At 44.0% G+C, this 18,087-nt stretch overlaps 1 protein-coding gene across 7 annotated transcripts in view; it reads right to left on the reverse strand.

Moving 5' to 3' along the window:
• DSCAM (DS cell adhesion molecule) overlaps positions 1-18,087 on the reverse strand; it is a 690,516-nt gene that overhangs the window by 87,068 nt on the left and 585,361 nt on the right. For all 7 annotated transcript variants that reach the window (XR_011433076.1, XR_011433077.1, XM_023630201.2 and 4 more), the window contains 3 exons: positions 13,861-14,101; positions 12,135-12,281; positions 5,945-6,100 (listed from right to left, as the gene is read on the reverse strand). Coding sequence is in view for 5 of the 7 variants with exons in the window: in XM_023630201.2 (XP_023485969.2) it covers positions 5,945-6,100; positions 12,135-12,281; positions 13,861-14,101 (544 nt within the window). In the remaining 2 variants the exon portion in view is untranslated. The remainder of the gene's footprint in view (positions 1-5,944; positions 6,101-12,134; positions 12,282-13,860; positions 14,102-18,087) is intronic.

Consider the following 18,087-nt stretch of genomic DNA (forward strand, 5'->3'; position numbering starts at 1 on the left):
TTGGTGTGACCTCCTCGTGGACATGCCAGGTCAGTGTTTGGGCTCTCCTCCTGAGTTGATGTTGTCCTACAACATTGGACCCCTTTTTAGGTCCTTGGAAGTGGTACACTTCTCCCACCCCAGGCCCTTGACACACGCTGATCTAGGGCTTTGGGTTCTTTTTGTCTGAAATTTTTCCCATCCTCCACCTTTTCCTTGGCAACTCTTACTCATTTCTCAGGTTCTGCTAAATATCACTTCCTTGAGAAAGTCTTCTCTGACCAGTAGCCTAGGTTAGGTCAGGGCTCCCATGTTCTCTCAAGACTCTTCTCCTTCATAGCGCTTGTCACTATCCACTCAGGAGTGATTGATAAACATCTGTCTCCCACAGCAGCCTACAAGCCCTGCCATGCCCATCCTGTTCTCTGCTGTGTCTCCAGTACCCAGACTAGTATCTGGAACATGCTAGATCCTCAGTACAAGAGAATGGAAAAATGATTTCATCAACTAAAGTGTGGGAGACAGAATTCTAAGATGGTGCCCAAGATTCTTGACCTGTGACGTAGATACCTGTATAACTTCATCCCTCAAATATGGGTGGTACTTGTCACTATGGTGGACAGATCACTCCCATGGTCAGATTATAGTATGTGATAAAGGTGAAGAGATTTTGTAGACATAATTAAAGTCCTAATAAGTCCACTTTAAGCAAATCAAAAGGACAATATCCTGGGTGGGCCTGACCTAATCAAATGAGCCCCTTAAAAGAGGGTCTAGAGGTCAGAGATGGAAGAAGTCAGAGAGATCTGAAGTCAGAGACTCTCTCCCATTGGCCATGAAGAAGCAAAGTGCCATGCTGGGAAGGGACCAGATGACGGGGAGAGTGGGTGGCCTCAGAGCTGGGGAGACAGTGTCAGCCCCACAACCGCAAGGAACTGGATCCTGCCAGCAACCAGCGAGCTTGGGAGAGGACCTGATCTCAGAAGAAACCATAGCCCCAGCCAACACCTTGATCTCAGTTGGTGAGACTCCAGCTAACCCGTCCCCGGACCTCTGACCCAAGGACACAGTGAGATAATAAATCTGAATTGTTTTAAGGTGCTAAGTTTATGGTAATTTGTTATACATCATAGAAAATGAATTTATACAGTTAAGCCCTCTGATAATGTAACAATGTAAAACATCAACGTCAGCGTTCTGAGAAATATTGCCTTGGTTTGAAGGATGACAGAAGTCTAAGTACCCACACAGACACTTCAGTCAGCTTCATTTTTGTCACCATCATTTTTCTGGTTTGGTGATCAGCCAAAGGTAGGTTTGTGTGTGTGTGTGTGTGTGGTGTGTATATGTGGTGTGTGTATGTGTTGGTGGTGTTCAGGTGTGTGGTTTGTGTGGCGCGCGTGCCTCTGTGTGTGGTGTGTGAGAATGTCCACATGCGGTGTGATTGTGCATGTGTGGTGTGTGAGAATGTCCACATGCGGTGTGATTGTGCATGTGTGGTGTGTGTGTGGGGAGGAGGGGTGTGGTATATGTGTTCACTGTGTGTGTGAGTGTGTGTGCACGTGTGCATACGTACATGTGGTCCACCGTGGTAGCCAGATCCGCCTGAGCCCCAAACTCTACAGTGGCATCTCTGAGCCACGAGCAGATGACATGACATTGGATGCACACATCCACAATCGACACTGTTCATGGCCAAACAATGCACGCGAGTCCCTTCTCTCTTCCTATTTGCACAAGACTCATATATTTCCGGCCTTTGCTCTCACCAGAGCAATGGTTTCCAGACACCCTTTAAAGTAGACAAATCCTTTCAGTGAAGTATCATGTGGGAAACCAACAGATAACACAGTACAAGTGGAGTGGCTCTTCTTGAAGCAGAGCAGGGAGCATGGAGCCCCCACTGGGCCTCTCGCTTACCACTGGGCACCTCTGAGGCCCACCCAGGGGCCCTTGGACTTCATAGGAACCTGTATGAGAACCACTGTAGTGGAGGGAGCTTTGAAATCCATATGGTCAAACGCCTTCTAGGGCATCGTGGTCTGTCGTGCTGCTAGCGTACCTGTTCCTGCACAGAGCGTGACATAACACTGCCGTATGCTACGGGACTCTGGAATCCCAAGCAGCACTGATATTGGCTAATTGGTTGGCAGATCCTCACGTGTCTTCAGTGTCTACTGAGGGACAGCACTGCTGGTGGTTAGGCTAATAGACACACACACACACACACACACACACACACACACAGAGTCCATCGCTTTAAGGTATACCGAGGTGTGGTTACACAGTCACCTGATGACACACCATCCATGCCTTCAAGAGAATGTATGGCTCAAGCTATGGGTGGCCAGAGATGTCCTGGTGTCTGTTTATTTGTCACTCACTCTTAGCTCTACTTTGACATGTTGTGCCAAAGAGATTGTTAATTCCCGGGGGCAGGCAGCAAAGATCACGTTACGCCTCCGGCTGGCCTTCTGCCCACATAAGGCCTTACAGAGTTATGTACATTAGGGAAGCACTCAGTAAATGTTTAAATAGAATATAACCATCTCTATTTACACGTATGGTATGTTTACTTTTGCAGAAAGGATGAGGGCTGAATCTACTTTATGCCTGTAGGACGAAAATACAATTGGAAAATTAATAGATTACGTTATGTTTGTGTTCTTGTTCCCCACGGCTTTGCTCAGATTACAGTCTCAGCAAATAAAACGGTACTAGGGTTTCACAAATGGTTTAGAATTCAGAATTAGTTGTCTTCTGTTCAAAAACAGAAAGCCAGGTCAGCAAATAATTGTTTGTGTTCTTGCAGCATAATAAAGGTACAAGTTCTCATTGATCCAGCAGTCCTGGGAAGAGACTCTGAAACCTGAGCAATTCTCACCGACCCCCAGAATACGTCCATGGACCAGAGACAATGTTTATGCATCTGAGAATATGTTTACGGACCCAAGACTATGTCCATGGATCTAAGAATGCATCTATTGGCCCAAGAATCCTCACAGAGGTGGAGAAACTACTTGAGGCACAAAAAAATATTCTCTAAAAAAATATTTCAGTTGCAAATTATACCCTATAGAAGTAAACTTTTTGTCTGTTTTATTTTTCAATTCTATTCATTTAATCTACTTTTATTTATTTATTATTTTATTCTATTTTTGTCTTTTTTACTAGCAACTATAAATTTTTCCTTTTTAAGATGATCAGTGACCTCACAATACAATTTAAAACTCCAGGCCCCCTGACCCTGAGAGGTTAAGGGCCCTTGTTGAAGAAATGTGTTAGGCATAGAGGACCGAAGTGAATCTTTGTTGTAAATGTGTAAATATTTCTTGTGAGAACATCAACAAACACTGAAACTTCAGCCTGTGCCTAGAATAGTGACTTATTGAAAATTGTTAAATAAATATTAGCAATCATTATTTTACTGGAATTTTGTGCACATTTTTACATAATTCAATGGAATTTGGCAGTGTAATCCAAACTTCAAAACTATGAGACCCCACAGTACAAGTATAAACAGAATCTAGATCCTTCTGTGATAATTAGCCTTTGTCCCTTTCAATCAGATACAAAGCTGCATTCAGTTCTATAAACGCCTATTTATATTAGGTAATGAGTCTATAAAGGTGGTTGGCACAATTCTTTATCATTTCTAAATTAATAAATGTGGGAGATAAGCTGATTATTATACCAGTTTTTCTCTCCTTCCATCTAACCTCTGCTCTGCTGCTTTGTGAAAATGCTGATGATCTAGCCCAAGGAAACACTGACATTCAGGTCTGCATCAGTCTGTCCCACAGACAGCACAAGTGGAATTCTTCAGCTCCTCTCTGGGGTAAGTGGTGGACCCAAGGCAGGACCTTCCACAATCAATCACATCTCCTCATACTGTCAGCACCAGATAGGAAAGCAGAGAACAACTGATTGAAAAATTAGACTTTGGGTCTTAGGGTCAAGTTTTGAGACAGAACTCTATGATTTCTAAAACTGGAGGATTAATTAAAAATTGATCCAAAATTGCCTGTCAATAAGGAGCTGTAGACAACCTTTCCTTCTTATTGGATTTCTGTACATTCTTCTGAAAAATGCAGGTGTCAAAATTTATGTCGCTGATCAATTTGCTCTTTAAGTAATAATTCCAGTGACATTTGTGTTATTGCTTAGCAATGCAAAAGAATGTTCCACCCCCGCTCTGAAGGAGTGGAGATCAAATAATCAAATGTCTAGTGTCAAGAAACTTCCCACTTTGTGTCAAGCTAGGTGTTTGCACACATCACTTGACTTTTTATATCTTAATTCTGGTGCAGTCTGATCATTCTGTCAATTTTGTAGGTGAGTTCAGTTTAGAGGAGGTTAGATAAGGTGCCCAAAGTTCCAAGGGCAGCAGGTGACAGAGCCAGCATCGAGACAAGGCTCTTTGTCTATTACATTTTTAAAAATTAAATTATGGCCATCTTCCCTCAGGACATAGCTTTGTAGATCTCTCTGTTAACGTGTGACTTCCTAACGGCACTGCATTTTGACCTTAGATTTCCCTAAATAACTCAATTTCTTTGAACAGAATTGGCTGACACTTGCACATGCCTGGGAAGAATTAGAATGTTCTAGAATGACTAATTCTAAGAGGATGAATCGGTGTGCAGGCCCTGTGATGCAAGAGGGGCTAGAGAGACAGTGAAAATAACCTGTGAAGGTGGATGGACTGGATTGCTTCGGGGAGCAGGGCCTGGTTTGCTGAGGTGAGAGCAAAGAGTGAGGTGGAAGATGGCATGTGGTGAATGTCAGGGAAATGTAGTTAGCGAATAGAAAGGCTGAAGAGAAAAGTCTATTAGGCCTCTGGGAATGAGTTCCTAGCTTTGCTTCTGCAGGACAGATACGGGGTGGAACCACAGAATGTTTGATATTCTGTGTAGTGAAGGAGTTTGCATAGACATCAAACCTGCAATACATGAGAGGTCACGAGCAATGGCTCACAGCTTTCCCACTCCCACCCTGCCCAGCTTCCTGGGAAACAGAGCCCTGGCAAGAAGAATAAACTACGAAGCCAAAATCAGCACAGAACTTGGGTATTCTGGTGTCTCATCTCAGCCCCATCTCTGGTAGAATTCTATGCTCTGATTTGCAGGGTTCTACAGGGGTACCAATTTGACCTCAGTTGTTTCTTCCTTTGTTAAGGTGGAGACTGCTTTTTCTACTATTGCTGTAATATTTGTTAGAACTTACACTGTTCTTCAAACAGGTTTGGATATGGCCCCTCAGAGTTTCCCTTAAAACAAGACAAAAAATTATTTGCCATGTAGTTTTCGTAGGTTTGGGAAATAGTCACATAACCAAGTCCAAATTGCATGGAACGGCAAGAATTAATGGTCCGAACCAAAATGCTCCATGAATTAAAATTTTACTAAAACATAATGAATTCTTCCAAGAAATTAAAAAAAATTAACATGATTCTGTCAATTTAAGGGCTTATTCTAAAGAGATTCTAAAGCTGGCACAGAACAATATGACGCAGACTGTTACATAATTGTCAAGTGGAAGGATGGAAACAATCAAAGCTTACACTAATAGCTAAAGAGTCACTAAAATCTTTCTAACAGGATACAAAAACAGGCAAGTATTGCAGCTCTGGGATACAAGGCATTTTTGTTTAAAATAACACTTGGCCAAAAAACGAAAAAAAAAAAAAAGAAAGAAGAAAAATTATAGGGGAAGAGAGAGTCAATGGATAAATCAAACATAGGTGACAGGGAGTTGACGGTCTGAATTGCACTGGGATATTTTGGGAGGGCAGCAAAAGGTTTACAAAGAGCAAAGTCAAGGCTGACAAATTAATGGCAAGCTCCCTGACTGGCCTTCCCAACAATAACTTCAGCCCGGGAACGCTGCCACTTGGCAGCCTCACATGTCCCATGTGTTTCAGACAGGAACTGAGCGTGCCATCCACACCCGCCCCATTTCTCACCATCCTCTTTGGTCCTGGTAAAGATCTGCTCACTTCTGACGCCATCTCCGGCACGGGTGAAGGCCAACACCTGGATGCTGTAGTTGGTATATTTCTCCAGCCCGTCCAGCTCCAGGGAAGGCTGCGTGGTGGTGACATTTTTAATCTCGCCCAGCTCTGGAGGACAAGAAAACGCAATCTGGTTACCGTGGCCATGGGTGTGCGCCTTCCCCTGCACTGTTGCTTGCTGGCCAGCACGGGCCACGCGTATCTGTCTGTCGCACCCTGAAATTACTCAAGGGGGCTGTGGGCAACCTTCGTGTGACACTGACAGTACACGGAGAGTTGGACAAGATCATTCACACCAAACTGCCACAGGACACCGGGTGGAACATGGTCTGAAAAATCAGAGCAATTCACTCCAAGTTAAGAGTTATAAAGCCACCACCAGCACGGGGGCTGCCACCCCGGCAGAGTCCTCCAGCAGTGGCTGATCAAGCACGTCCCTCGTGCCTGGACCGCAGGAAGCTTAGGACCACAGATCGCTCACTCTGTAGACATATTGCTAACTGATCAACAAGAAGCTTCTGTAAGTCGGGTTTTGTTTTTTTTGTTCAAAAACCCCCTCTACTTTAACATACATGCATTTTTAAGTATCTAACTTCTGAAATGTTTGAGCTGAGATGAGGTGGCTTAGTGAACTCCTCCTTCACCTGGCGTGAACTCTCCTAGCATCCTTGCTGAAGTGACACGCTGACGTGTCAGAAACTTGGCGTTGGATAAAAAAGCTTCGTGTTCTGGAGTGGGATCAGCTAATAATATTCAAAGATGGAACGTTATGCTCACCCGTCTTAGGCATACTCTACGCGGCAATTTGAGAAAACTTATAAGGACGTGTTGAAAACTTATAAGGACGTGTTGAATACATCCACGGATGTTCTGGATTTTGAAAGAAGCTACCTACAGAGGCACCAGAGCAGGAGAGAGCGGACTGAAGAACTGCTCACCGCTAGGGCAAGGGGCCCTTTGGGGAACGTTTGGTACCAGCTGCGTGCCCGGAGTGCCCGGTCACTAAGAGAACTGGGTGGGAGGCGGAGGTCCAGGAGCGATTCTTCCTCGGGTGGCTGGCCATAGTGAAGGCCACCTTTGCACTCATTTAGAAAGCAATAGGGCTGCTTGTCAGCTTCTCCTGCTGTCTCTGGCATTAGTAAAGATAACTGACATGCCGGGCACGCTTACTTAGGTGCCAGCACTGTTCTGGGTGCACGTTAACTCTTTTAACCAGCACAGCAATCCTGTTATTTCCAACATCCATTCATTTTATAGGCTAGGAAACCGAGGCAGAGAGGGGGTCAATATCTTGCCCAAGGTCATGGAGCCTAGCCTAGTGGCCAAGAGCATGGGCTGTGGAGCCACAGTCCGTGGCCTCATGTCCACAGGCCACGTTCTCAGCCGCTCTGCTGTGGTTACTCTGTGGAGCTGTCATGTTGGCCAGATTACGTGGACTCTCTGCCAGCTTGGTTTCCTCTTCCTGCTCTCTGTCTTTCTTTTCTCTTATTCTTCTAGCATATTGAACAGACATTCAGAGATTAATGGCCACCTATTTTGTGATTATGATCAGTGTGGAATATCTTTTTTTTATTTCTACTTTTGTCACCAAAAGGATCAGGGTTGAACTGGATATAAGAGAAAAGTTAAATTTAAAATAATGCATGGGGTGGCCAAGCCTTGCCACACACGTGCCAGGGTGCCTCTGTGTGGTGAGGGTTGTGAGAAGAGTAGGGAAACGGACACGTGAAGGACGTTGGGTCACAGACACAGCCCCAGACCCGAACATGAGCCAAGGCCTGTCACCACCTTGAGCAGACTAGGGGCGAGTTCTGGGGGCAGGATGCTCTGCTGGGGGGAGAAAGCAGACAAGAAGGACAGCCCCCAAAGAAGCTTTTGGCCTGGTGTCTTCCGGGGAGGCCAGCAGGCTGCAGACTTTTAGGGGATACAATTTGGAAAGCTCCATAGATGGTTCATGGAAAATGAGAGCAATGTTTGCTCATACTTGTGGCCATCGTGCATTCAAAGTCAGCAATTGTTAGCCCCAGATGGGGGAGAAATTCTCCCCTCTGAAGGAAGGGCCCACCCAAGGTGACCATCAGGTATCTTTCTGTTATGCTATTCATTTATAGTTTTCATTTTCCAGAACATAACTAATATATGTCAATTGGGTTAGGATAAAAACCTCAAATGCTAATGGAAAAAGTTTAAGATCTCAACAAGATCTTTTCAGATTTAGGAACTTCTACATTGTGCCAAAGATTTCACACACCCACCCACACACACACACACACATACACACACACACACGCAATCAGGGAAAATTGCAACTAATGGGAGGGGTTACACAGGGGCTGTGTGCCGGAGGCTGGCGATGAGACCTTGACTAAATCATTCGACCTCCTGGGGCCTCTGCGTGTTTCTATCTTTAAGAAGGACCCAGGGGTCTCTGTCTCACAGAGAAAGTAATATCAGGATGTGGAGAAAGTTGTGCTGATCCCGCAGAGCTGTTGCTGAATAAGACACAGTGATAAGGAACAGAGCGGTTAAGAGAGAAGGGCAAAGTGGATCGCCTTGAGCTTTCTAAAGAAAGCAACAGTTATGACAAAAGAGTTACATCTGCTCATGAATTACTCTACCTATTACAATTAGTATTTGGATGTTGACTCACATTGGGGTTCATGTTGTCTTGAGGAACTAATTTATCACGAACCACGAATACGATTGCAGTCAAAACCCCCCTTCAAAATGAACTCCCAGAGATTTCTAACACTACCTGAGCGCCGGAATGGACTCTCCACACGAGCCCCTCGGCCCTCTGGTGGACGGTGTTTTCCTGACCGGCAGAGACTTGATGACTAGCAGATATGGGGGAAACCGGAATGAGAATGACGAACAAAGCCAAAGGCAGAACAGCACGCCTCATTTGGCATTTAGTTTAGCACTTGTTCTTTTTTTATGGCTTAAACATGGATTTCTCTCTCTTACCTTTCACAGCTCCGAAAGGGTTATTTTTTTTTTAAATATGGAAGCTAAATAATAGTGTTCAGTTGAAGTTATGTGTAAAATAATATGAAATAAATACATAAATTCAGAAATCATACTATTTCTAACACAAAATTTTTTTAAAAGACTTTATATTTTAAAATAAAATAGTTTAATGTCTTTATTACCCCCTCCCTCGTTCTCAAAGGGTTTTAAGGTGGAAACCAAAATAGGGGTGGAAATAACTCCTCTGAAGCCCCCAAATGTCCCCTCCCACCGCAGCAAACACCCTGGTTGGTGCCCGGTGTTTCTCTGCTTCAGAATCCAACACTTTTGTCTTGAAGAAAGCAGAGATGAAAAGTGGCTCAGATTCAGGTGGAAATGGTGACTTTTCCTAGTGCGCCATTTTCCCAGCAATCCCAGATGAAGTGCTTCTGTCAGGTCTTAAAAATCAATCAACGTACTGATTACGATGAAATACTCAGAAATTTCACCGACCTGTATATTTAACCTGCCTTATTAAAGATATTAACCAGTTTCATTTTATTTGATTATGTTCACAATAACAAAATGCTTTGTTATACTTATTTTTGAAAGTATTTGGGGCAATTGCTAACCACAGTGATAGCAACAATCTCTGTCTCTCCCACCCGCTGTGTGTGTGTGTGAGCATGCGCATGCGTGTGTATGTGTGTATGAGATGTTTTCTCAAGGGTTAGCAGGTGTAGTTCTTTTCATAGTCACTGTATGTTCTAAGTCTGTGGGAAGCTCGGGGCCACAACCTGAAGAGTTTGTGAAAAAGCATCCAGTAATTCCACAAAATTACCCGTTAATTCATAAATGTCATCTCTCACGGGTAGGGAAAGAGTTTGTGTTTCTGAGGGTTTCTTCCTATTATCTTTTGGAAACTAAGCACAGAACTTCTGCAGAAGACATTAAGCACCTCATTTTGATCTTAATGCAGTGAGTAAAAGTATCCTTAGAAACTATATGCATTTCCAAGTATTCTTTATTTAAAGAATTTTACTTTTTTTTTTTTGAGGAAGATTAGCCCCGAGCTAAAATCTGCTTCCAATCCTCCTCCTTTTGCTGAGGAAGACTGGCCCTGAGCTAACATCTGTGCCCATCTTCCTCTACTTTATATGTGGGACGCCTGCCACAGCATGGCTTGCTGAGCGGTGCCATGTCCGCACCCAGGATCTGAACCGGCGGACCCCGGGCCGCCAAAGAGGAATGCGCGCACTTAACCGCTGACCCACGGGGCTGGCCCAATTTTATATTTTTGAATATTCATATTTTTAAACCTTTGAAAGTGTAACATTCACTGAACCAGGTCAACCACATCATCCATCGTAGAACTAAGGTGCTAACAGGCAATATTAGCAAATACGAGTAATCTGTGAAAATATGGACGAAGAGCCACCACTAGATTCTGGAAATATTTCCAACAAGAACAAAAAAAGAACAATTTTAGTGTAACACCGCCTTTAGGTGAATACATCAGGGTGCTTAGTTTCACCTTATTCAAGATGAGGATTAGAAACCAGGACAAGTATATGCAATAATATTCTATGGTATTGTGTCAGTGAAACAGATAATTGTGCAAATTTTCATTGATCTACACTTTACATCTATGGAATTTTTAAAAGTTTTTCTTTGGAGGGGAGAGGGTGGAATTGTGAAAGAATCATCTACATAAATGTGTCCCTCTACGTGGTTGGCTGTACATTATCGGGCTTATGGTTCTGTATTCATTAGACTCTCCCTTGCTCACTAGTCTAGAACATCCAACAGGGCAGACACTGCATCCTCAGTGTCCAGCATGAGCCTAGCACAGAGCTGATGCTCAGTTAACAGGTCTGCTGGGAGATGGAGCAGGCGAATCTTTACAGAATGCCTCCCACTGCGGGCTGCTGTGGGAGGTGCTACACTCAATATCAAGAGGAATTGAGTCTGATCTTCAGCCTTGAGAAGCAAGCCTGGTTACAGACATAAATAGCTAAGGCTCAAACAGTGCTACTTATTTAGCAAGGTAAGCTTATTTTGCAGTGTGTCTTCTTTCCTTTATTCTGGCACCAATAGTGGTACCCCTGCAGCCTCTGAGGCCCTGTGTGCTTTGTTTACCTGGATGGGGCAGCGACCTGCATGGCAGAGCAGACCCATGTGGTCCTGAGCAGGGTGGGATCTGCTCTGGAAGCCGTGGCTGCATTTGCCCAAACTCAGAGGTGAGTGTGCACCAGGAGACCACAGCCCGGCAGAGAGGCTGAGAGAAGCCCCAAACCAGAGGGGAGGTGCCGCCCAGGGGCAGGGAGAGCAGGAGGAGGCTGGAGAATGGAGAGCAGGGGAGGACGCACTGCGGGCGCCCAGGTCTTGTGAACAGACCTACGGAGGCCTTTTCTGTTGAGGGCAGTGGCGCAGGTGTGCACCTGTCATGCTCACAGAGTGGGGCGTAGCCTGGCCCAGCACCCACCATCGGAAAGCAAAGACACTGAGATGTATTCTCCCCAAGAAACTTCTGGCCCCAGTCTTACTGCCACCTGGACAGGTACTCTCTCATTCAAAGCCTAGGCCAAACACAAGGGAAATTTGTGTCCTAAAAGTTGAAAGAAAAAACAAACACAAAGAGACAAGAAGAAGAAGGAAGGAAGAGAAGCAGGAGGAGGGGGAAGAGAAGGAGAAAAAGAGAGAGAAGGAGGAGACAAAAATGGACAGTTTGGGATTAAAAGGCTTCTCTTGGGGTAATAATATTCCTGTCACGATGTTCTAGCATTCTCCCTTCTAGTCCAACTACAGGAATTTAAGAAGTTTCCCTGCCGAGTTCTATTTGGGAATAGGAAGAGGTCAACGTTTTAGGATACGCATCACGTAGAACTTTCTAGATAGAGATCAAGGTTTTGGTGCTGTCTGCAGAGGCTTGACATAGATACTCATAATTAGGAAAACACATCTGTGCCTAGATTTCCCAAGTGCCATCCCCCTCCTATACTTCAAATTGCTTTTGGAAGGTGTGTGATGTTTTAAACAGCTGTATATACCTGTTAAAATGTCAGATGAGAGATAAGAACAGAACGATGTGGGGAAAAGAGGAAAGTGACCTTTGATAAGGAGGTGCGTGCTATATCCTGAATCCCGTGTGTGGGGGGTATCTGCAAATTCCATCCTACTTTAATCCTCTTACCTCCATCCATGAGGTTGGCCCAGTAAATGACTCTGAACCCCTGCAGAATTCCATTCAAGGCTTCCTTGGAAAGTGTGGACCAGGATATTGAGATGCTTTCTGGTGATGTTGCTATGGCTTGGACATTTTCCGGGGGATAACTGGGCACTGGAAACAAATAATTAGAATCTGTGATAACCGTGGGTGGTTTTATTAGCAAAGCAATACTGCGTAAGCAACATTAGTTTCATATTTCAACGTGCAAGCAAAAGAAAAAAATGCACTCCATGCCCAAAATTAAGGAAAAAAATGAGTACCATTTCCCTATGCAAATATCATGATAATTCAGTAAAATATAGTGTTCATGCACGTGTCCCAACGTGCTTCCACAGTCTCTCTTTCCAGCTTCACTGCTGCACTTTTAAGGAGACTGTTCTGGGCTTAAAGAATTGAGGACACTTCAGCTGTTATGGCATGAGTAAAGGACCATTGCTTGACTGGTCTATTTTCCCATTATTCTTGTAAGTTACATTTTTCTCCATAGAGTAATTCCCTTGGTATTTACTAATACCTAGCATATAAATTGGAGGCCTAGCTGCTTAAAAAGAGCTAAAAAGCAGACATGTAATTGTAATTTATTCACTGCCCCCTCCCCATCTGCCTCCCTGCCAAAACTATAACATTCTGTCAGAGGAAAGAGAGAAAATGGACTAAGACGCTGGTTAGAAGAAGATCTGAAATAATTTTCACATTGAGTTTATGCAAACCTTAAACGTTGTGGCTGGGAGAGGGGACAAAATATTGACTGAATCACATCCATCAATGAAAAATGAGCTTCGAAGTGAAAACCAAAAGTGGCACATGTAACCACTCTTGCAAAGACTATGAAGATGGGATGAAAATCCCGGTCTTCAGGGTTCTAGTTATCTAAGACTTCTCTTCCTGTAAAAATGGTCAGAAATTATACATACAAGTCACTGCGAGCCTCCTCAAACCTCTGATCAAGTGGTTAATTGCACAAAGGTGATTGCAAAGCAAGCTTGCTGCCTTAAGACCTAGACTTATTGCTGCAATGACTCCCGTATATTGTCTCGCACCCAGCAGACTGTGCCTCTGCACACCAGGGGTCTCTGTCTTTTCAAGCTCTATTGGAAATGGGAGCTTTTAGGTCATTTTCACTACGACGTAACAGAAGGGGAAATTAATTCCTCATGGCCACTAGGGGGCACTCGGTCACTGTGAGATTTGCTCTGGAAGTCTGCTCATTCCCGTTCCCTGGTCTCAGAATGCTTGAAAATAGAAAGCAACCTTAAAAAAAAAAAAAAAGAAAGAAAGAAAGAAAGAAAAGACAAAAAGAAAAAAAAAATCCTCCTTAACATTGATTTGAGAGAAATTCTTAGAAAATCAATTTCTACTTTCTGGGCAGACTTCTGCAGTCGTAGGAAGAGCCTTCGCTTCCCTCAGGAAAAGCCCCATTCTCGTGCTGGAAATGAATGGGAAAGATGCTGCAAAGGGAGGGGATTTCGGCTTTGTAATTGGGATCTGTCAAGGGCGGGGGGGCATCAAAGCAGTCAGCGAGTTAATCAGGGCCAGCGTCCCCACCAGCCACCCCAGGCCCCAAGGGCCCAGCGCCTCTGGCCTTTGTTACTACAAGGCCAGCAGGGTGCCCCACTGCAGGGAACCCAAGAGGCCACCAGAATGAACCAGTGAGGAAGGAAAGGCGCCAGCCCGGGGCCCCAGAACCTACCATCCTCGAGGGTGCTGGTGATGATTTCCTGAGAAGAAGGTCCCGTCCCGGCCCGGTTGCAGGCCTGCACCACCAGGCCGTACTGGGTGAACTTATTTAGGTTGTCCAGCGTGTAAATCTCACTGTCCCCAGTGGTGTCAATACTGATAATGTTGAATTGGAAGTTGCCCCCAGTGCTGTACTCGCGGTAACCTATCTGGTAGCCACGGATCATCCCATTTTGCAAATGTTTCTTGGGAGCCTAAACAGGAGAGAAAAAAAATACACTAAAGAATACTTGAGGTATGAAACCCGCACCCACCCACTTCTTACGGAAACAAAAACAAAGTCGAATCATCAGAGTAATAGTAATAACGGCATAGTAGCGATTACGTTCATAGTTGAAACTCATATGTGGAGCTTGCCCTTGGCCAGGGCTCTTCCTTTGCCTGTATTAATGTACACAGCCCTCACTGCAACCCTCCGAGGTGGCACAGATGGTGCCACAAATGACCCTCCTTTGACTCAGCAGATCACACAAACATAAGGGACAGAAGGGGAACCCCTGCCACCCTGCCGACCTCTCCAACTGGTGGCAAAGGTCCAGAAGACGGATTGTGTACAGCAGCCCCACACAGCACCACTGATCTTCATGTATTCCTGCAAAATCGGCTGAGCTCGCTACGCTGTGCCAGACTGTTCTAGGTACGGGGGAACAGAATTGAATTCAAAATAGACCCTGCCCCTGTGAAGCTTACATTCTAATGGAATATTCCAGAATAAAGGTGTTTCCAGGTTGAAAGCTGGATATGGAGGGGAGACCACTGCTGACAGGACGGCAAACCTCTCTCATTAAGGCCTGAGTTGTTTTGGAGTCATTTTACCGTGATTTAAACCGGGGAGGCTGCATCTAGAGTTAGCTTCCCTCTGCCAATGATAGAGACTGCCAAACCCACGGCAGAACAATCTTGGCTGACATGTTGGACACTTTTCAAGTATAAGAACAACACCAAAGTGATGTCGGTAAAGCAATAAAGTTTTTTTAGACTTTCAAGCAGTCAACAGTTACGTGTGTGTGCAAGGGTGCATGCATATTTGCATTACGTCTATCTGTGCATGTGTGAATGCATATGTATGTGTGTGTGTGCACGTGCGTATTTCAGTACAAACCATAGATTTAGATCTCTCAGGGCTCTGAAAAGTCTTCTCTGCTCTGAAAATGCTGACAATCCAGCTGGAGAAAGAGAATAAACACTTGGGAAACTATAGAGAAATCTCAGTGTGGAAGCATATGCTACTGCATGGTGAAGGCCAGCAGGCAACCAGAAAGTGGCAAAATGGAGAGCGTTCTGAAGCAGTCAGAAGAGGCCCACCCCTGGTGGGCTTGGAGCACTGGCCTGGGCTGTGGAAAGGGTGCTGAGGGTGTGGAGGCGGAGCCTGCAGAAAGGGGCAAGGAGAGACTGAGCCAGCTGCAATGGAGCAGAGGGTGCTTGACTCACAGCAGTGAGAAATGGCAGCGAGAACAGACAGGGTGGAGCTGCCTCCTGGGGGTAGTCGTTGATCGCCTGCAAAATGTGAAGGAGAAGAGTCCACACAAGGAGAAGCCAGGAGAAAGAGCGAGCAGGCAGCAGCATTAATGAATCCGGCAGATATTTATGGATTGCCTAATTTGCCATCCTCCCGGTGGGATTACGTGCCCCGGGTCTTTAGGTATTAGTCTGAGCTATTCAAGAGCAGCAAAAACACATTTCTTTTTTAAAGTAAGTTCCTTCATTTACGGTTTTCTTGGCTTCCAGTTGCTTTTCTCAACAACCAGCGTGATTTCATACATTTAAAACATGGTGCTGATAGACATAAACGAAACACTCATGGAAACCGTGACTTCCGTAGTCAGGTTGGCACAGTGGACCCTGACATAGAGCTCAGATCTTTCTCATGTCAGGCAGATATCTATGCACGCCTGTTTTTGCATTGACGAACTATGACTTTTCACTTTGCTTTAAAATTGAATCTAAAGATTTTAGATGTTGATAATTCGATTACATGTAATTTGTTTGACCACAACCACTGAATTGCATTTGTATCAACAAAATTAATTCCCCTGAAAAAGTCAAGTATAAGTCAAACAAAGCAAAGATATTTCTCTTATTTCACAGTTTTTTTAATGTTAAATACAGTGATCCAAATATTATATATTTTTTTCTTTTTTTTGCTGAAGAAGATTAGCCTTAAGCTAAAATCTGTTGCCAATCTTCCTCTTTTTTTAGCTTGAGGAGGGTTAACCCTGAGCTAACATCTGTGCCAATCCTCCTCCACTCTACATGTGGGTTGCTGCCACAGCATGGCTGATGAGCAGTGTAGGTCCATGCCCAGGATCTGAACCTGCGAAGCTGGGCTGCTGAAGTGGAGTGAGACAAACTCGACCACTATGCCATGAGGCTGGCCCCCTAATGACATATTTTTTTTAATTTAAAAAATATATTAATTTTTCAACTGGTTCCCTGTGTGGGTTTAATTCCCTCCAAGATATCAAGTCAGGATGACACTATGGGGGCTACGGAGTCAGCTCAAGAAGGAAGTGTGCACAGTGCAGACAAATGCCCACAAGCAAATGTTTATGCACCACACACAATTTAGCGAAATCTTCTACAAGTGCGGGAACTTGCTTGCTGCCATTAGTTCCTTGGGTTTGGGGAGATTAATCATGCCTGTGATCTGAGTGCACGGGTAGAGTGGAGGAATCTTCCTTTTTTCCCTCTCCATGGGGGAAAACACATTCTAATCCGCTTAAGTATGATGGACAACACAGATGATTTTGTTCTGTTCAGTGTCAATATTTTGTTAAAAATAAATAGAATATTCTTTACATTTTTCTTAGAACTGAATTTTAGTCTTGTTAATTCTAGAATGACATAATGATTATTTTTGCCTATTAGGTCCTTCTGCAAAATATTTTGTATAAAAATTATTTTTTATTTTTTTCTGATAAAAGTACACAGCCACCACATCTACACAGTCACTATTGACACTGGATACATTTTGCTTTATCTAAGTGAGGTTGAAATCTGTTTTTGCTTTTGTTTTTCACATGATTGTCTCCATACTCTGTATAATTTGGTGCCTGATTTCTCACATTTAATATGCTATTCCCATGTTTACTTGACAGTCTTTAAAAATCATATTCCACAATTGATGTTTGATTTTATCTAACCATTTTTCCATTGTTAGCCATATTATTGTGTTGTAATTTATTTTCAACCACAAATACTGTGTTAGGAAGCTCTGTAATACAGTTTCTGTGTTTTTAAGTTTATTTATTGGATGCAAGTCCCCCCAGTGGATGACTGTCTTATTTCAAAAAGGTTGTGTCCCAATTGCCTGTGAATGAGATAGGATTTTGTGTTATTCTCCCTTTAGATGTGCAATACAATATGACAACTTAAGGGACTGTATTTATCACAAGGAACAAACATGGGTGCTCTCCTCCAGTTTTCTTAATATTCCAGTTTTGAAGAGATATATGTTGAGTAGGGTTGTGGGTTACTTGAAGGTGGTAGTGTTTTCAGCTCTTTTCCTTTCAGGATTCTAACACAATCTATGGGTGTCGTGCAGAATGAATTGTTGCAGCTGAGAAAGAAGGAATAGATTTTTCTTACAAATGGAACATGCACTTTTAATTCCATAGCTTGTCGGCCTTCAGAAGGTTTTAAAAGAATCTAAAAAGGTGGTGGGGCCAGGAGAATGGATATGAGGTTTTGTTGTAGCATGATGAAAATGTTCTAAAGTTAAATTCTGGTGATGGCTGCACCGACCTGTAAACATGCTAAAAACTGTTGAATTGTCCATGGAAGGCAGTGGATGCGACAGTGTGTTAATTTCATCTTAATGAAGTTGTTGTAATAAAAGGCAGTGTGCTGAAATCATCTCTAGGCTACTTATCTTTCTAGTTCAGTTATAACAATAGCTCCCCTGGCCCACGACAATGACCGCCACCAACCAAAACTCACCACTTGTACCATCACATCTTCGCCAATACCACCACCAACATCAACATCATCACCTCTTACCACCACCACCACTTCCTCCATGCCCCCACCACAACCACTACCATCTATCGCTGCCACCACCTCCGCTACCACCATCACCACCACTGCCTTCACCACCGCCACCACCTCCACCACCATCACTGCCAATGTCACCACCACCTCCTGCATTAGTACCACCACCACGAATAGCATCTCTACCACC

This window comes from Equus caballus, chromosome 26 (assembly GCF_041296265.1).
Source record: "Equus caballus isolate H_3958 breed thoroughbred chromosome 26, TB-T2T, whole genome shotgun sequence".
Taxonomy (NCBI): Eukaryota; Metazoa; Chordata; class Mammalia; order Perissodactyla; family Equidae; genus Equus; species Equus caballus.